Here is a 21,118-nt window from a genome sequence, read left to right as displayed (position 1 = left end):
CCTTTTTAGTTGTAATCTTTTTTAAATTTTTGTTCAATAAAAGTTTGATTTTTGATAATTATTGTTTCTGGGTTATTTCTGGGCTGGTTTGGTTTAGGTTTGTATTAATGGGGTGGGTTTTTTTTCCTTCAATTTTTTTAAATTGCTATTGTTTTTCTTATTAATTTTAAAACATTTTATTGAAAAATTGGCTATTGATTGAGTTATGTCATTGATTTTTCACTGTGTTTTTGTGTTGAAGATTCATGAAAGTGAATGATGAACATGAAAAAGAACAGGAATGAAGATGAAGAAAAGGGGAAAGCATTAGGTGGTGAATGTGCACTATTACATACTACATCTGTCCCTAATTATAAGACCCTTTTGAAAAAATAACGGGAATTAAGATAGTGGATATTTGTATTAAATATGTTTGTAATTACTATTGTTTTTACAATTTTAGCCTTTAAGAAAGAGGGTTGGCTTATGTTTTCAACATTCTATTTATTGCTGATTGAAGAAAAAGATGTATAATAAATAGGGGCATGTATGTAAAGAAATAATTAATGTAGTTGGAAATAGAAAAGGGGTCTTATAAAAAGGGACAAAAAAAATTCTCAAAAGAGTCTTATAATTAGGGACGAAGGTAGTATAGTAGACATCTAAAATCCAATAGTTTCTTTTTTCATAAATAGATCAAACGGTTAAAATTTAAAAAAAAATAATGAGGTCTTTGGTGCACCACCTACAATGTTGGTCTACCTTAAACACGTACCTTCTTGAGTAACAAAGATATAATTAAGTGACTCAAACAGAGCAAAAATAAGTTATAATCCGAGATTGTATACCACTTATTTACGAGTGGTGTAACCGACACCATCCGATATCAAATCAATGGGTGAGATTGATTACTGCTTGTAAATAACCGGTACCATCCGGCACCATCAATTGTTAATCCAACTCTCTAAATTTAACACTTACTGTTGATTCCATTCTTTCTTACAAATAACACTTAGTGTTTCAGCAACTTCTATATCCAAATCACTATACACTAAATTTAATTGTGTATTATCTTTTTTTTCTCCAGCCACATTAAATTGTGTGTTCTCTTCTTTTTCCTCAACCATGTTAAATTGTGTATTCTCTTCTTTTTCTTCAGCCATATGAAATTGTCTTGGTTTGCGTTTTGATCTTTTTTTAGTTGGGTTTGTTGGATAAAACTCAAACACACTATTCCTACCAAAGTTTGACGGGGTACAATTGAAGTTCCCTTTCAAAGATTGAAGATTGTGTATAGAGTTATTTCTTGGATTAATAATTGATGGTGAAGATGTAGAGATAGAATGAGTTGGATGTTTGGCCAACTCAAGTGAGTATTCAGATACTTGGTTGTTGATTGGGAGTTTTGGAGGGATTGGTAATTTGGCATAGTGGGATTTCATATGTCCTCTCAAAGCTTTCCCATTGGAAAATGACCTCTGACAAATACGACACACTCTACCATTGTTCTCCATAGTTGGAGAAAATCCTACACTTCCACCCCCTTTGCTCTCTCTATTTTTTTGTTTGTGTGGTGAAGTTGTAAGATTTTCAAACCTTTATAAAGAAAAAATGGATACTTTGTATCTGACATCTTAGTATACCTGAATATAGTCCGTTGGATTAGGTCATATGTATTCTTTGACTAAAAGGAAGAAAAGCTTGACAAAAAATTAAAAAAATGGTATCGCGTTATTACTTTAGCATATTTGAAACTTTCCTTCTCTAAAAAATTATTTTACATTTACCAATTGACGATATTTTTATATAGGGAATATTTTTATTTATTTTTCAAGGCATTAAATTATGCAAGTATATAGTTTTTTTTGGTCAAATGCATCTAAAGGTCCTTTAAGTTTTCCGTTTTTCCCAAACAAGTCCTTTAAGTTTTAAAAGTCTCAAACAAGTCCTTTTAGTTTTTGAATCGTTTCAAACAAGTCCTTTTAGAGGATGATGGTGATGATTCAGATGATAGCAACAAAGAGCATTATCCACCATTTGCCATGCCTAAAAAGATGACTAATTTTAAGTGGGTGTTAGGAGCCAGATTTGATACTAAAGATGAGTTCAAGGAAGCAATTACCAACTATGGTAACAATAGGACTTCTTTGAAACGATTCAAAAACTAAAAGAACTTGTTTGGTACTTTTGAAACTTAAAGGATCACTTTGAGAAAAACGAAAAACTTAAAGGACCTTTAGATGCATTTGACCTTTTTTTTTTAAACTTGACATTTTATGTTTTTGTTAATTTTCTTCATTTCTTTGTTTATAAATTTTAATTTTCAATATGCATATCTAGTGATATCATAAAAAGTGGAGACCCCGAAGATTTTTTCATAATAATAGGATAGCACTAAGGTTCAACATTAAGACCTCATCTTTTCATCTTAGTTTTGGAATAACTTACGAAACACATCCAAGAACGAGCACAAAGATGTATGCGTTTTGAAGATATAGTCCTACTTGGAGAGTAGAGAGAAGAATTACTTTTGAGGTTAGATACTTTGAGAAAATCTTAAAAAACGTTTGGCTTTCACATGAGTAGAAGAAAGACAAAATATATGAAATAAAATTTTAACAAGAGGTGAAACATTTCTAGCTTAGAGGTAAAAGTTGGAGATCATATCATATCAAAAGTTGCATGGTTTAAATATTTTGGGTTTATAGTGAAAAACAACAAAGAAATAAAAGGAGATGTAAATCATCAAACCTTGCATGGGTGGTTGAAATGGAGGAATGCCTCGTGTGTTTTATGTGATGCGAAAGTACTACTCACGTGTTGAAATAAATTTTTATCGAACATCAATAAAACTGATGATGTTTGGTGGTAAACAACCAACACAAACATAAATTAAGCATAATAGATATGAAGAAGTTGTGTTGGATGTGTAGTAAGACTAGAGGGGATAAAATTAGAGCTAACTGAACATAAATTTATGGGACAATACTACTTAGGTTTACTTGGTGACTGAAGATTACTTGGATCTTAACCTACATCTAAACCTTCTAATACTTCTATCAAGTTACATAATGATGATAATACACCCATTGGTGATATTCCTACTTACAAAAGACTCATTCATTGAATTCAGTATCTCACATTACATAACTAGATATCACCTTCATCAGTTAACAACTTAGCTAATTCTTATCCAAACCCACAAATATTCATTGTAGTACTGCTTGTAGAGTTTTCAAATACCTTAAGCATTGGCTAGTCGATGGTCTTTTTTTTTCCACTAGACTATTGTATACAGTTACATGGTTTCTCAAATGAAGGTTGGAATGTATGCATTTATTATACGATATATTTCTCGGGCTCATGCTTCATTTTGGTTCTTATCTCATTTCATAGAGAACCAAAAAGTAAAATACCATTTCTAGATCATCATTTGAAGTTGAATATCGGACATTAGTTGCTGAAACGTGTTAACTTATATATCTCTTACTATATTTACTTGTTACTTAACCTCGTCCTCTCGTTCTCTATTGTGATAATCAGAGTGCACTTTATATTGCTGCCAAACCTGTTTTTCATGAGGACCAAACACTTGGAGATATATTGTCTACTTGCATGTGACAAAATTCAAGATGTCACGAAGATATAAAAAATTCAAGATGTCACGAAGATATACAAAATTCAAATAGATCAAACGGTTAAGATTAAAAAAATTAATGAGATTTTTTGGTGCACCACATATAATGTTGGTCTACCTTAAACACATGGGGTTGAAAGGACCTTCTTGAGTAACAAAGATATAATCAAGTGACTCAAACAGAGCAAAAGCTAGTTAAGGGACCAAAGTGAAACCTCAGAAATAGTCAATGGCATTGTTCGGGAACCATCATATACCATGGGCAAATGCGAAAATCTTAGAACTATTTTTCATGTTTCTTTACCATAACAAACTAATACATTTTCACAGCAAATTGTTACAACAACAAAAAAAAAACCAATACTTTCTTCATACATGGGTCATATGATGAATATGAAATATAAATCAATTCAGTCTTTTACCTTTTTTATCAAGTCAGTATGTTGCCTTTTTTCTCAAGTCAGTATGGGAAGAAAAGTGGAACGAAAAATGGAGAAAGAGTGTGCTAAGATATCAATGAAGATTCTTAGAGCCAAGAGATTGAACCAGAAACTTGTGATACAGGTGGAGCGACTCACTGATAATTCAAAAGATTTACTAACAGGGTCTTGAAACATTTCAAGTCTTATCGGAGATATTATCTCTCTTATCACGATGTAAGACATATCTTTTTTGCAATAGAGAACTCAACTTTGTGCAGATTAGGAAAAACTTGTGCAAAGAACATACATATGTAGAGCAAGATACGTCGGATCTAGCTCTCGAGTTAGATTAACACAAAGTTGGTGCGATGTTGCCCATGCGCAATCAAGATAAGAATTGTGGTACATGTTATGCAAAGGAATCAATAACTTTCATTGAAAGCTTAATCAAGATATCTACGGGCTCGTGGGCAAGGTTGTCTCCAGAAGAGATTGTAGATTGCGATGACCAAAACTCAGGGTGCGTAGGTGTAATGACATTGCATTAGAGGACCACAATTCTTAAATCATAATCGTGGTTATTGTGTAATAAAACACATCCCCTCTTGGTGGTAGTACATGGATCTTTTGGTGGAAAAGACTTCTAGATCATCCATAATGATATTGAATAGGACGACGGCCACCATGTCGAAAGAGCAAGTTACATGTATAATTCTCACAAGGGTGATGATGTAACATGAATTCTTTGGACTGAATGAATGGTCCTATTTGTTCTCTCTGTCTTCCTCCTTAACACAAAGATTACTGACTGTTTCATTCTGGTTGGTTTCTTGTTGCTTCCAAGTTGAATGAATTTATCAAAGCCTTCTACTTCATTGTCATGTGAGCACTCCTAAACGACCAAGTATACCAACCAAATAACTCACATAACATACCTACCAAAATAGTTATTGTTGATTTCCTACCACTAACAAGTAACAACAATAGCACACCACTTTGTCCCTCTTAGTTACATATGATATAACTATCCATTCTTCCATCACCTTGTTGAAAATCAATCTTAATGACTAAAATATGAAAGAACCTTTTTATTGAGAAAATATGGAAGAATGAGAGGAAACTCTCCTCCAAGGGTTTCCCTTTTACAAGCCACTACGCTATTCACAATGTTTACAAATTTGAATGATATTCATATTCCCCCTAACCATATATCCTTCTACTTATACATGATAACTAAAACAAAACCTCACTAACCACAATACACTTATCCTATGTCCTAACAGCATCACACAAGAAAATGGTCAGAGAATATAGAACAGAACATTAACTACACAAGAAATTAACACAGGTGAAAATTCATTCAACTCAGCTTGGAATTGCAAAAGATCAATTATTTATAACCAGAGTTCTGTCAACTGGATCGTTAACTAACTCATGATTAACCGATTCTACATCTAACGCACTTAATGAACTGATGATTAACTGCTTGTAACAAACCTCCAAATTCTTCACAATTGACATACACTTCAATAGAAATAATAAAAATAAAAGATGGATAAGAAAACGGATTAAAAAGCCCAAAAATCAGTGAAGTTTTGAAAATATTGATTCAGTATAATTTGGCATTTGAAGGCAGAAAAGTGGTGTCTCCATATGTGATCTACATGTCTAAGGTAACACAGGGAACTCATCCCAAAAGGTATAAGAAAATAATTCTCTGCCAAGCAAAATTCCAAAATACATGTTACTCTTTTGGATGTTAACAATGTTAATACTCTATAGAGCCTGCATTTCTAAATTAGTGTGGTCACTGTTGTTAGCAGAAGAGGATTCAGGAGTCTCCTTTACATCAGCAGACTTCATTTCTTGAATCGGAGGAGGATTTACAATGGTGGTTTCTGAGGAAATACTTTCCGAGAGCCGTCCCTTCATCTCCCTGTGTTCTTGACACAAGGCACACCAGTGCAAGCAGCAGTGAACACAACAAGGATCACCAGGCGAATTCTGGAATCATCAAAAGATTAAGACAGTTGTAAAGAAAGACATGGTTTTATGTTCAGTGTACACCATAAAAGCTAGAGGAAATAATTTTCAAAATATTATGCAAGTACAAGTTACAAGAAAACACAGGTAACATGCTTTAAATGAACATAACTTGAGTGACACTAAAATTTTAAAGCAGCCAAACCTTCGGCCACCACCTTGAATGTGAAAATCGGCTTTTGATAAAGGGAAGAAGTATTAGTAGCAGGTTATCAAACAGAATAAATGATTATCAATTTTAGTTTGGCTCTTCTCCCAATTTTAATTGTTCTAACCTAAAACACTTCTCTTTTTGGGAAAAATAACATCTAGCAAAGGAAAAATAGCCCTGTTCCCACAAGGATTATATTTTAAATGTTTAAATGAGGAAACTTTAGGGGACGCTATACAATATGGTGTGGACAAAGGCACCAAAAGGTGTGCCTAAGGCAAGGCACCAGATGAGGCCAGCCTCTTAGAACAGTGCCTCTTGCTTTTGCTCGGGTGAGGCAAACATGTCTAGCATCTTAGCCATGCAACAACAGCCAAAGTCTTTTCTCACTCGGTGGTGAAATATCGATAACATAATGCTATAATTTCATGTCATGAATAATGTCGAGATACGGTAGGAGTGAGGATCCTCTTCATATCTCCAAATAAATGAAAAACTCTATTATTATAATATTAGGTGTATAAAGACACGCATTCTAAGAACTTGACATAATTATGCTTTTAGACGCACCCAAAACTACAGTAAGCAAGGCCTCCATTTCTTTTGAGAAATGAAGAGTATCCCCTACTCATATAGTAGACCTTTACATCCAAATCCTTAATAATTTGGGCATATAACTTTTCTGTCTCTCCGGATCCCTACCTAATGGAATTGGACTATCCTTCATATGGTTTACCCTCCTTACTGATGCTTCTGTGGGTCTTTTCTTCGATGCTCAAACCACCTAAGCATCTTATCTATATCACTATAAGGAATCTCTAAAAGCTCAGCCATAGAACATGCAAAGCGAGATGCTAAAAATGTAATATATAGTCAGAGTATTAAAAGACTAACGAGCCGGTGGTGTTTGGGGTTCTTAGCCTAAGCACAAATACAACATGAGACACAAATACAATTTGAAACAAGTATATGTCAAAATTAAAAAAATACAGGACACATCACAATTATAGTACAACAACAAACAACAATTATAATACAGCACATACTATTTTTTAGCAAAATATGCTCAAAATATTAATATAAAAACACAAATCTGTTTTTTTAATAATTAATATGAAAACACAAATCTTAAATCCAAAACGAGTGCGGATATAAAAGTTCGCATCAGTCATTGCAAACAAAATAAAAATACCATTGTTTGACTAATTATTGTGATAGTCTTTATAGATATAAAAGTTCAAAAAATGAAGTAAAAAATTCAAAATGCAACCAGGAATATTTGAAGTGACCAAGAAGTGTTTGACAAAAATACATGCTAGACACGAATATGGCTACTATTTTAAATTTTCTGTACTGTGCTCTTAGCAACAGCAAGCAGCTGAAGATTTTATAAACTGGACATCATAATCTTTTATAAGGTTTGAAAACAAGTGCTTCTATTATATATTTCTCTTTAAGAACTTTTCTAAGCTTCTTTTCTTAAACTTCAGATAAAAGCAGTAAAACAATTTTATTCCAGCATGTACATTAAACAGATATTTTAAGTTTTAACATATTTTTAGACCAGTAAGCACGCCTTTGTTAAATGATTAAATTAAGAAGTTCAAAATATGCTTGTATTACAATATATATATATATATATATATATATATATATATATATATATATATATATATATATATATATATATATATATATATATATATATATATATATATATATATATATATATATATATATATATATAGAGCCAACGCTTAATAGTATGCAAATTCGTACAGAAGAGACATTGATTTTAACATCTAATGGATTCTACATTACACATCAGCAATAATCAGAAGTAACATTTACTAGTACAAGTGAAGAAGAAATTCAACACATACCTGTAAGTGATAATTCTTTTGTAAGTTTTGTCGAACCTGACCAGTGTATATGCCACACATCCACCAAGTAAAAAATAAACCCTCAAAAATTAGAAATGATGTCCCTGGGTCAATGACACCATTCAAGATTGCAGTTGCTGTTGCAAGAGCAATGCCACCTTCAATAAAAATGGCATGACAAATGCATGGTCCAGTCCAAGGAGTGTCTTCATTCAAGCTTTCTACATTGCGGCCAAATAAAACACAGGGACAAAACAGTCCTGTCAAACCTGCAATTAAGGTGGAACAGTAACAAAAGCTAGTGATTTCTTGCTTAGTCATTACAGTAACAGATACTGCTAATACAATCATACAAATAAGTCCTTTATGACGTGTATGGCACGGTCCAACAATTGTTCAAAACCGACACACAACAGCGCTATAGCACTGCTATTTGACAACATTTCAACTAAATAGCATATCTCAGAACAAAAGCTGTTTGTTAAAATTCCGCTATGATATAGCTGCTATTTAAAAACACTGATTTTACATATAAAGCATGAAGAGATTTTGAAGGTAACGATTACTGGTCAAATGAAACACAGAAAGTTAGATCACTTTCAGTACAAAGGCTCAAATGACCAGTCCAATATAGATAATATATTACACCCTAATTCAAGTAAAGTTTGACAGCTTAGTCATGCAATAACTTACAACTCTCCCTATCTTCAGCACATCCAAAGATCCCAGTCATCCAAGGCTCGTCAGCAGGAGGTGCATAGCTTTCGGGTAGTGGTTGTCCACATTCCATGCACTTCGGAACGGCCAACTGCAAAGTATTATTGAAATGAGTAATTACCCAGATACTAACAAAAAAATCAAAACTCACCCAAAAAAAGCACAATCACACTTTTTCAAAATTAGCATTTTGCTTTCTGTTGCAATGTCATAAAATCACAATTGTTTTTATCTCAGACAAAAGCAGGTATATTGACATTGGTATTAGAGTCAAGATCTGTTGACATTGGTATTATGTGAAAGTATTAAATAAACAACATATAAAGTATTATCAAGATCCATAGTGAACACTAGATTTGGGTTTCCCTTTCTCTCATCTTCGTAAAAAAATATTGCAAAAATCAAACCAAACAAACTAGTTTTTATTGGTTCGGTTTTTTTCTCCCAAAAATCGAACCATTTCAACCTTTGACACCGCTAACCCCAGGTACCCCCACATGCTTCGTGTATGTTTGGTTCCACTTTTGGAGTAACCAAAATTATTTCTAGAGGTGTAGAATTGAGTTTGACATGTTTGGTTTCTTTTGAGTAGAATTGATTTTGTCTCTATAATCGACTCTACTTGAAACTAGGATTTGTAGCTTTTGATTCTAGACACAAATCACTTTTACGTGAATGTATCTAAACACAAATCACTTTACGTTCAACTCACTTTTAGACAGAATCAATTTTACAAAATTAATTCACTCAATATAAATTCTTGCCACCGCAAAACAAACTATCTAATCTCTAGTCTAGGGTTTGCTCACACTAAAAGCACCTCACCCCTCTCCAAGGACGTGTTTTGTGAGAATCAAACTCATTTAGTGTCTAGTATCTATCATAAGTTACAGACATTGAAAGTGAATTCACTAAACAACACATAACATTGTTGAAAATAAAAAACCTGAGGAACATGAATGGGTTGATTAAGTTCACCAGGCTGGATATCTTGTTCAACAGGTTTCTGATCTTTAGTCAGTTTCACGTAACGGCTCCGTTCATCCATCTCTGATCCAAATCAACAGTTAGTTACTTTCTTTTATGCTGAGAAAGAGAAAAATATCAGTGCCAAAAAACACGCAAAGAGAAGCGTACGGTAGATCTAAATTAATGAATAGATTGCGGTGTGGTGGGTCACCAAAATTAAATATAAGATCTGAAAATGAAATTTCGTCGCAAAGTGGATTATGGCGTACTAGGAACGTTATTAAGACAAAAGGTTATTTATAAGAATGTGGATGAGGCATATGTCCCAACTCATAGTCAATTTTTCACTATATACTTTCTTTATTTTACCATTTTAATGAAACTTATTTTGCTGTAAAAGAATTAATACTATTTTATGTAATTTTACATTTATTAGTTACTTAACCGCTAATTTTACTGAACAATTTAATTAACTTATAAGTAATTTGTCATAAACTATTCGCTATCAAATATCAACCATCAGCTACCAATTTATGATTTTATATAAAGGCAAGAGTTAAAAGAGGGACATGCATTATTATATGTAGGGGTCGGGTTTCGAACCTCAGATACCCCCACCTTAAAAAATGTGAATTCTAACCACTAGACTACCTAAAAAAAAAAAAAAAAAAGAACATACATGTATCTCTAGACACTTCTTTAAAAATAAAAAATAAGTATCTCTAGACACTTAGGGCGTATTTGATATTCTTTTCAAAAACTGTTTTTGAGTTTTTAAAAGAGAAAAACGGAAACATTTTTAGATATTTTTTTGTTTTTTATTCCAGTTTTTACTCTAAGGGGATGTATTGGGTCATGATTCTAAGAGATTTTAAAATACTTTTTATCATGAAAAAGTCTTGTGGTATTCAATCAAGACTATTTTCAATTTAAAAAAGTCTTGTGTTATTCAATCAAGATTCTTTGTCATTTAAAAAAAAGTTTTGTGGTATTCAATCAAGACTCTTAATCACTTAAAAAAAGTCTAGTGGTATTCAAAATCATTCAAATTTGGAAGGATTGTTTAATAAATCAGATTTTGATGGATTTTATGGGATTTTCTAGAAATTTGGAAGGATTGTTTAATAAATTAGATTTTGATAGATTTTGTGGGATTTTCTAGTAAAATTTTGGTATGAAAAAGTCTTTCACGAAAACATGAGATTTTTTAGGATTGTTTTTTTCTTTTTAAGATTTTACTATCTCTCCCTCTCTCTCCTCCCTTATCTCTTACTCTCTCTTTTCCTCTCCTCTCCATCTCTCTCTAGCTCTCCCGTAAAAAATAATGTAAAATAAATAAAAAAATCTTTATTGAGATTTTGTGAAAGAGAATGTGTTATGATATTTTTTTTTTCAATTGTTTCTTAAAATTCATAAAATTTGTTGAAATCTCTTGAAATCCATAAAATCATTTCAAATCCTTTAAAATCTTATAAATTAAATACATTGAAATCCTTAATAGTCTTTTAAAATCATCCAAATCCTCTAAAGTCTTTTAAAATCCTTAAGATTTTTTTAAACAAAAATTGTCCTTTAAAATCCTAATCCAAATAGACTATCCGAATAATCTCTACAAAATTGATGGCAGTTTCGATCATCAAGTGGATTTTAATTTAATTTTTTTCTTTCTTAAAAACAGTTTTTAAATATTGGTTTATAAATAGTTTTTAAAAACAAAAAAGCAAAAGTCAACCAAACAACCCTAATTTCACTACTTTACCTTTTGACCCATGTGTTAACCCTTGCTAATGTTTACTCCATTAGTAAATCTCAAACTAAAACTCCACAACAAAAAGGAAATCATAATAACTAATCAAAAAAAACATGAATAAAAAAGGACATTTAACAAATGTCAAAGCACACACTCAATTTCTACAATCTCTTGCTCTTATTTCTCTCGATATGATCTGCATATGGTGTTCAAAATATTGAGTAGATTAGGCTCAGTATCCTTTAACAAAGTATATAGAACTTTAGATAAGAAAACAAGACACACATTCTAAGATATTTGGCAGAAACAAATACAAATAGTATAAAATGAGTGTATTATTTACAAATGAGAATGATTACAAGAGTTTGATACAGAAACCTAACTCCACCTCAAAATGTGCAATCTTTGACTATCTCCTTTATCACAATGTACGAAGCATAAACACATCGAATTAAGCGTGTCCTAGTATCGGGCACGCATCGCGTACGACACTGACATACATCAATACATATAATTATACTGAATTATGTGATTTTCTCAAATTGTTAGCGATGTCGGTGTGTCAGTGTCGTGTCCATATTCGTGCTTCATAGAAATATGAATGCAAATGTAGACCAAACATCAGTACGCAGATCAAGCTTCCCTTCCTTGATCCTCATAAACCTATATTGTTGAGGACCATCTTCCCAAAAAAAACGATGACAATAGGGCAGCAGGTTCCATCTCACATCACAATTCACAACAATAAAAAAAAACATAAATTGAAACATAACCATACCTGTAAATGACATATATAGTTGAGCAAATATAACAATAAAGGACCTCATCATGCTAACCAAGTACATGTCTAAATTATCCTAATATCAATTGGATCCCAATTTGAATTACTTAATTGTATTTACCAATCTCATAAGGATTCCATCAAATTTTCATAACAACGGAAAATTTCCAACCTAAAGATTCCATCAACCATTAATTAACAATAATTCAACAATACATGCAAAAATAAATAACATAAACATAAATTAACCATATTTATTTTGCAGTTGAATCTCATGCTCAAGTGATACAGCATAGCATCAACATCTTGACATTAAAAACAAGGTGATATCAAACTCTCAACGTAGACTTCTGGTTCAATCCAACGAAATATGTTTTGATTTTTGGGAGTCTCCAAAGTAGCCTATTTGAAATCGTACAACACCAACGTCAATTTAGGATTTCCCAACTCATTAAAATCCATTAACAATCATCCTCAGAAATATATAAAGTCCTCGTATCCAATTTCACCATGTAACCGTAAGAAATATGGTACAATTTAATCCAAGAGTCTTTATTTCCATATTCCTTCATAACCAAACATCCAGAAACATACCACTATTTGCACAAATACTCAAGCAATTTTTCAACACCCCCAGTGTCTGCCAACTCATCTCCAAATCAGGCGGCTGCAAAAGCTTTTGATACGTCTCCTTCTCTAAATCAAGAGAAACAATAATACTCAAATCACCATTGTATGACAACCAATTAACGGTGCCGCTTACAAATACTCAATACCTCTTTTGTATCAAGAGATGAAGCTACATATATATATATATATATATATTTTTTTTTAAGAGAAAGAGACGAAACTATATGTAGGTATATATCAACAACAGCAAAAAATAAAGTAATCGAACGGGTAATACTACTTTTTTTTCTTCTTGAAATTAACTATTATCATTAAGGAAATTGCTAAGTACAGCGAAAACATTTTCACGAATTTATCCCCAAGTATGTTTTTTAGCTTCACATGCACTACCCACCTGATGGCCATAAAAACCGGAAATAAAGTAGAACAAGTTTTTGTTGCTTTAAGTCTTCTTTAACTACAATAAACCATCGTGGGATCTCGTGAAAACATAGTTCGCATCTTATAGCATCACTTTATCATTAATCAAGCAATGTTCAATACAAAAAGGATAAGAATAAAAAATAGGCTAAAATTGTACGTTTCGTCCCCTAAGTTTCAAAATGCTGCGATTTTGGCCGCTATTAAAAAAACTGGCAAATTGGGTTTTGCCCAAATGTTTTTTAGATGCTCTGGCTTGGCTTCCGGGAAGTGTACTTGCATCGCGTTGTTCCGTTATAGTATAATCATGTCGAAAACCTACAAAAGGTGCGGGAAATATAACGTAATATGTTTCTTGTATTATTTGTAATAAAAATTATATTTGCATATAATTTGGGGTTTTATACTTAGATTACTTGCAAAACAAGTCGATAAATGTTAGAGATAATAAGTAATTGTTGTTTGACACTTATCATCTCCTTAAGAGAAATCTTGAATTACACTTCATCCATCTCTTATTTTAAGATAGAGCAATGTTATTTGAACATCAATTTGGTTTACAACCACATTGACAACCATATTTTTACAAAGAAAAGTATGTGTTGGCACAAAAAATAAAACAATAGAGAGAGAAAGTAAAAATATAATGTGAGTATAAGAGAGAATGTTGTCTCAAAAGTTATTAGGAAATGGTTGTACAAATATCATTTTTCTTTAAGATATACATTTTTCTCTCTTAAAAGTAAAAGCCTAAAATAAATTATACTCTCATCCCCCCAAAGATATGTTTAGATTACAATCACCTCACTTAAGAATTAATTCGCATTTCAATAAAAAAAAAATATTTCATTCCTTTTTAATTTCAATGTCAATGGTAATTAAATTTGATTATTTCACTATTAACTTAATTATATAGAATATAAAATACATTTTAAATACCCATATTTTATTGAACTGCTATTATACAAACTAAATTTATAAAGTTCTATGTTAATCTAAAATATTTTATTATGTGATTTGTATTATTGTATATGTCCATATGTATTTCTTTCTTATCACAACCTTTAGTGGGAGAATGAGGACACAACTATTTGACGGAGTAAGAGTAGTGGCAAACTATGCAAAGATTATTTCAAAGTCAACCAAGTCAATTTCTATGATACCAATCCAGAAAAAAGACATTGGAGTGTCATTTGGTGCTAGACTTTTTTGAATGTGGAATAATCTCTTCTTTCATAATTACCAAATATATAAACTTATCTTCCATTGCCATTCAAAAAATAAATAAACATATCTTCCTTTAATTTCTTGTGCTTCATATTGTTCAACTCTCTTTGCACTACTAACACCTAGCTATTTCGTTCAATAATGTCTACACCAGCAGAGTAATCTCTTTCTCACTCTCTCAACACAACAAATTAATTTAATGATTATTGATAATTCATAACATTTATATGTATTTTCCTTTTAGTTGATTGCATATATGAAATATAAATGGAAAATTATGTATAGAGTTTTTATAATCAAATGTTATTTATATACTCAAAATTTCACCAAAATTATGTATTGGTTATGCATCAATTTTGCTTATCATATATCTTATTATAATCAAATGTTATTAATTTATTATCCATGATATTGAGACATGCTTAGTATGGCTGCAACTTAGTTTTTAGATTAATCATGAAGTTTGTGCTTAGTTTTAAATATAATATTTACCTTGCTATACCATATATTTTGTTATATGAATTTGTCTAATTTTCTTAGACAAATAACTAATGAAAATTTCTTTAATGTTTCAGATACTTCTGGTCTTTACCTCCAGTGAGCAAGACTTTTGGAGTGGCATGTTTCATGACAACTGCTGCATATTATCTGAATCTTTATGATGCAGAGAGCATAGCACTATTTTATGGCTTAGTGTTTAAACGACTTCAAGTTTGTAATCCAAACACTTTCCTTATCCTTAAGCATAGCACTACATACTAATACTGAAAATTCATTTTCTGATTCATTCATCATTTAGTTTTCTTGATCATGTAACATTTTTGTTTATATTTTTTGCAGGTTTGGAGGCTTATCACAAATTTCTTCTTTCTTGGACCATTTTCATTTCCATTTGCAGTTCGTCTTATAATGATGTAAGTAGCTTATGTGACTCACTTATACATCTCATTCTGCAGTATTTTTGTGAAATAATGATCATAATTCATAACCATGTTACATTCTCTTTAGTCCATGTAACATTATTTGATCACAATTTCAGGGACTAAATTATCATTTTGTAAATTTGAGGGATTAATTGTCCAAACTTACCATGTCAAGGAAAAAAAAATTGATTTACTCATCATATTGCAATATATATAGTCTCAATTATTTATCTTTTTGTAATGGTCTGAATAATGAATTGCAGAGCAAAATATGGTGTTTCATTGGAAAGAGGTCCATTTGACAAGAGAACTGCAGATTTTGTTTGGATGTTGATATTTGGCGCACTCTCACTTTTGGTACGTGCGAACAAATACAATTTATTCAACTCTTTTTTTAAGCAGATTAGTGGTTAAAAGTTCACCTCTTAGGATGAATAAATAGGTGTTTGAGATTCAAACCTCGACCCATGTATATGTTATGTAATGTTTATACCAATTGAGTTAAGCTAACAAGGACAGCTTATTTAACTTTTTTTTTTCAGTTGGAGAAATGAAAATGACTTTTCTATTGCTCCCTCTTTTTGTTCCGTTAATTTAGTTTCATCCTTTTCTTAGGTGATGGCTGTTGTGCCATATTTATGGTCTCCATTCATGGGAATTTCTTTAGTTTTCATGATTGTCTATGTTTGGAGCCGTGAATTTCCAGATGCAAGAATCAACATTTATGGTTTGGTATCATTGAAGGTAAGATGAATTTCCAATGACTCTTTTGTTTTGAGAATGAGCTAGTTCACCTCACATATATAGTCTTAAGTATTTGTCTGGCTTCTACATTTCTTGCATCAAAATCAAATATGTTTGATGAATGAGCATATTGTAAGAAAGGTTTGTAACAAGACTTTTTCTCTTGTGAGTTGAGAAGAAAAAAAAAAAAAAATTAGGATTATGCACCACCAATTTAAGAATATAAATGCAAAATATTAATAATGTTAATTAGAGGGTGCAATTGAGAAAATAAAAGTGTATTGGGAACTAAAAGTGACACTCTTTTCAAAATATTTTTGTGTGCAAATGTCACAATAATTATAGGACTGATCGAGTAATATTTTTAAAAATATTTCAGTTTTTTTATCAACTCTTCAAATTTTGAGGAAAATGGATATTGGTAATCTAGTGTTCAATCATAAGATAAATAAAATCTAATAAGTAATTGTTTTAGTTAAGATTCCAACTCGGTTAGTCTCGACCCATTTGTTCTTCACAAAAACACATCAATCAAATGAGTCCAACCAATTAGTTTTAAAAATATCTCAACTAATTTTTTAATATTTATGCATTTAAATTAATGTGGTGCAGCATAATGTCACTCATAATGTTTTCTTTAGCAAAGAACCATAAATGAATATATTTAGATTTAATTAATCATTTTTCTTCTGTAGGGTTTTTACCTTCCATGGGCTATGTTAGGTCTTGATTTGATATTTGGAAATCCTTTAAAGCCAGACATTCTAGGGATGGTTGCAGGACACTTATATTACTTCTTAACAGTGCTTCATCCTCTTGCTGGTGGAAAGTTCAAGTTCAATACTCCTCTCTTGGTGTATCCTTTTCTATTACTATATATATTATATCAGCTTGCAATGATTATATCAAATTGCTCTCATTTATTTTTTTGTCCACACTTACCATATTCCCTTTCAAAATATCACTATGAAAATTTAGAAATAAGACACTAAGATCATTGAAGAGAATCCCTGAAGCACAATTTTATGATCTTGATAATTTTTTAATCTCTGATTTTCAGGGAAAGTGATCTGAATGTAAGTAAAGTCTGACTATATAATTGTTCTGATCAGGGTTTAAACTCGGGTTTTCTCTATCGATTCGAACTCAAGAGTCAAAATCATAAACAAAGCATATTTTTCAACACTAAGATCCATAAAAAGTGTTACTCAAACACAGTTCTATGCTAAATTAGCTTATAATTTTACAATAGGTTAGTACATTCTTATAATATCTTACATATCATTTATGATTGTTCATATGTAACATGTTGATACATTCTTAGACAATCCTTAACTTATGTAAACTATAGTCACAAAATAGTGGCATATTGGGGAGAAGGTACCCAAATAAATGCTCCAGTGCAATCTAATCCATCAGCTGGAATTATATTCAAAGGAAGAAGCAACCGTCTTGGTGGAAATCAAACAACAACAAGAAGCACTTCACAGGAAACAAGCGGCATTAATGCTTCTTCACCTCAGCAGCAAAATCAGGGTGATGGAATTGCTTTTCGTGGAAGAAGTTACCGTTTAAATAAATGAATATATGCTAATATGTCTTATCGATTGCAGTTTTATTCCGTTTCAGACGGTTTAAAGCAGTTGAACTATAACACGAAGGCCTCATGAGTTAGATGTCTGGTTTAGTTTTTAAAACATTGTCTATCGTTTTATGTTAATCAGTTAGTGTGCTACATTATGTTAATCATCGGAATTAAATAACAAATGATTTAGAGAATCATTTCATCAATAGAAGGTGATGTTCTTAACATTTCTTGGGACCATGAATTTAATTTTCAATGTACTTTATCTCTTTTTCTCCATTGGGATTAACGTCTTAAGGAATTGTATCGGATAATTGAACAACAGCTAAACTTCTTTAATTATTGTGCATATCCAGTTTATTGAAAATGAAATTCTGATTCTTTTATGCCACCTAACATTTAACGGTGTTGTCGAGTGCGTTCCTCTTCAAGTCCTCAGTTTCGATTCTCTCCGATGCTGATTTAGATGAGTTAGTTTAACTTCTTAAAAAAAAAAAAAAAAAAAAAAAAAAAAAAAAAAAAAAAACATGTAAGTCAGATGGGTAGATCTGAAAAAAAAAATCATGGTTATTTTTGTCTCCAAAGTGATTAAATCTGAAGAAAAAAAATTGAAGGAAAATCTGAACAAAATTTAAATTGTGTTTTTGTCCTATATGAATGTGGACTTTATGTAACCAAAAAGAAAAGTATGTGGACTTTCAAATGAAGGAGGGAGAGGGGGGTTAAAAGTATAAAAATCCTCACACAAACTGGAATATATGTTAGTGTTGATGTTTTTTTATATTATAGGGAAATGTTAACGATTTTTTTTTTCCAATGTTATTTTACAAGTGTTAAAGAGTTGAAGTTGGATCCATAAAAATTGTTGGACTCTTATTTACGGTTGTATCGATGCTTTATTTTTCTTAAAAATAGTTAAAATGTATTTTTTTTTTTTAATTTCAACATATAGTCTTCATTGCACTTTTCACCTCCAAGTTTTACAATTATGCTTGTTTTTTCTTCTTGGCAGGGACAAGCCATGTGTTAATATTGGAAGAAAAACTGCTACATGTTAAGGGTAAATCTCCTATCTTTTCTATGTATTTGTTCTCTCTATTTTGTGTTTTCTTCTCTTAATGTTGCTGTTATTTCTCTTTTGAAACTTTGTAATTTTAGGGCTTTTGTTGAAACATTTTAAAAGCTTTTCCATTTATCATTTTTTTTTTTTCAATTTCACCGCCTCTGTCATAATAGTTTTCTCAACTGCTTCTTGGTTTCCCTAGATGTTTCTCAAGTTCTACAAGGTAAGTTTAAAATTTAATATTGATCAATTCGTATAGGATACTAATTAGTAGAATTTTCTATTTAAATAACTTATAATAAATTACAATACAGTGCTAATTTAGAAAACCTTGGCTACACTGCCTCTACTTTACTTTCATATATCTTTATTAAGAGATGAAAAAACAAATAGAATAAGAGATGAAAAATATCGAGTACGTAAACCACTAAATTGGTTCCTGCATCTGTAATTCACTCTCAAATTAGTCCTCAATTCTATTAATATCTCAAATTAGTCACTGTCTTTGTCAAACATTTTTCAGTTAGATCTTTTTCTTATGTTTTTGTCACTAGACAGATACTAACAAAGGGACCTAACTGAAAAAAGTTTGACAAAGAGGATGACTATTTTGAAATATTAACAGAGTCATATACTGATTTAAGAGTGACTTAAAGAGACATCGATCAATTTATTGATTTACTGAACAAATATCAAAAAAAGAAATAGAAATAAATTGCAATGGATGCATACGTCACAGTTGTAGGAAAATAACACCATATATTCAAGCTTATTAATAGTAAAGTGACTATATCCAAGAACGCGGCTAGAAATTAAATTTAGAGGGGACCGAATTAAAAGTATAATTTAGTAAATAAAAAATAAATTTTTAAATGCACAAAGTATATAAAATATTTAAGATATATTCATATTAATGTATACCCAAAATTATAAGAAATGTCAAAGATACAAGCGTTAGCGCAACAAGTGTTTCTTGCTTCACAAGGAATCTATTAGAATGAATGAAGAATGAAAAGAAAGAATGAGATTTAACAATGAAGATAAAGAGAGATGAAAGTTTGTTGTAATTGTGATTTCATTGGTTGATGAAAGTTTAGAGCTTACAACTTATTTATATACAAGTAACTTGTTGGTCAAGTAACTATAGAGTTAACCAACTAACTAGAGTTCAACAAAAACTTAACAACTTTTTAACAAACTCTTATTCTCTATTATGGATTAACTAACTAACTAACAATATGAAAGTTAAGTACATTATGGCTTCCCAAAAACTGTAGAACTAAGTAGAGAAAAATATGAAACAACAAAAATGCAAATGTAGGAGGATGAATTCATGATGAAATCGTGTCCAATGAATCATTGGTGGTGGGCTAGAGTACGCAAACAAAATCGAAGGTAATGATTCAATATGAAATTGCAATGAGAAATCATAAATTGGGATTGTCGTTGTTGAGGATTAGTGCAATTAAGCTTATAAACATAGTTGTTGAAGGTCAAATATAATGAGTCCAAAAAAAGGATTGTTATCCAACATCAGTCCCTACTTAAATTTTATTAAATTTTTGGTCCCCGACGTTTTTTTCCGTTAGCAAAATAGGTCATCGCTGTTAATTGTTGCTGATTGAGCAAACGGTGAAGCACACATGGATGCCACATCTGACCTTTTTTTTTTTGGTTAAATATGTTTTTAGTCCCTGTAAAATTGAGGCATTTTAAGTTTAATCCTTACTTAATTTTAATAGTTGTTTTAGTCCTTTCAAAAATACTATGCACTCAGTATTAGTCCCTGCTCAATTCAAATTTATTCAATTTATGCTTTAACTCTTGTATACTGCCACTAATTTTGCATGAAATGAGAGCATATGAGTTGGTTCAAATTAATATGAAATTATTTTCCCACGCTTATTCAGTATTTTGCCCCTGGTTAATGATATTAGGTTCTATTCAAATGACCTATGCTGATTCAACATCTTTTGGTCAACATAATTTTAAAAAAAGAATAGCGTATTCTTCGATATCTCATATGAGTTTCATAATTCTAGGAATTGGTTCTATAAGTGATATTGGGCTCAACGGGACTGTTTTACAAATAATATCTCATGGATTTATTGGCGCTACCCTTTTTTTCTTGGCAGGAACTAGTTATGATAAACTACGTTTTCTTTATCTTGACGAAATGGATGGAATAGGTCCC

At 31.2% G+C, this 21,118-nt stretch overlaps 2 protein-coding genes across 3 annotated transcripts; one reads left to right on the top strand and one right to left on the bottom strand.

Annotated features, from left to right (window-relative positions):
• Window positions 1-5,606: 5,606 nt before the first annotated feature.
• LOC25490345 (cell number regulator 6) lies at window positions 5,607-10,096 on the bottom strand. Of its 2 annotated transcripts, XM_024780226.2 has the most exons (5): window positions 9,970-10,096; window positions 9,779-9,882; window positions 8,809-8,923; window positions 8,116-8,384; window positions 5,607-6,042 (listed from the first exon to the last, which is right to left on the bottom strand). In XM_024780226.2, exons 2-5 carry the CDS (start codon window positions 9,878-9,880, stop codon window positions 5,815-5,817), a joined length of 714 nt encoding a protein of 237 aa, XP_024635994.1. In that variant the 5' UTR covers window positions 9,881-9,882; window positions 9,970-10,096; the 3' UTR covers window positions 5,607-5,814. The 2 variants fall into 2 exon arrangements, with proteins under 2 accessions (XP_024635994.1, XP_013459202.1); XM_013603748.2 differs by lacking the exon at window positions 9,970-10,096 and having other exon boundaries at window positions 9,779-9,963.
• Window positions 10,097-14,655: 4,559 nt separating this feature from the next.
• On the top strand, window positions 14,656-18,210 carry LOC25490344 (derlin-1). The gene is made up of 7 exons (XM_013603747.3): window positions 14,656-14,767; window positions 15,185-15,320; window positions 15,450-15,523; window positions 15,796-15,889; window positions 16,148-16,276; window positions 16,972-17,132; window positions 17,628-18,210. The coding sequence occupies exons 1-7, from the start codon at window positions 14,751-14,753 to the stop codon at window positions 17,857-17,859; spliced, it is 843 nt and encodes a 280-aa protein (XP_013459201.1). The 5' UTR covers window positions 14,656-14,750; the 3' UTR covers window positions 17,860-18,210.
• Window positions 18,211-21,118: the final 2,908 nt, after the last annotated feature.

The sequence above is a fragment of the Medicago truncatula genome, chromosome 3, assembly GCF_003473485.1.
Source record: "Medicago truncatula cultivar Jemalong A17 chromosome 3, MtrunA17r5.0-ANR, whole genome shotgun sequence".
Classification (NCBI taxonomy): Eukaryota; Viridiplantae; Streptophyta; class Magnoliopsida; order Fabales; family Fabaceae; genus Medicago; species Medicago truncatula.
Note: the sequence above shows the minus strand (reverse complement) of the source record. Positions and strands in the feature narration are given on the sequence as shown.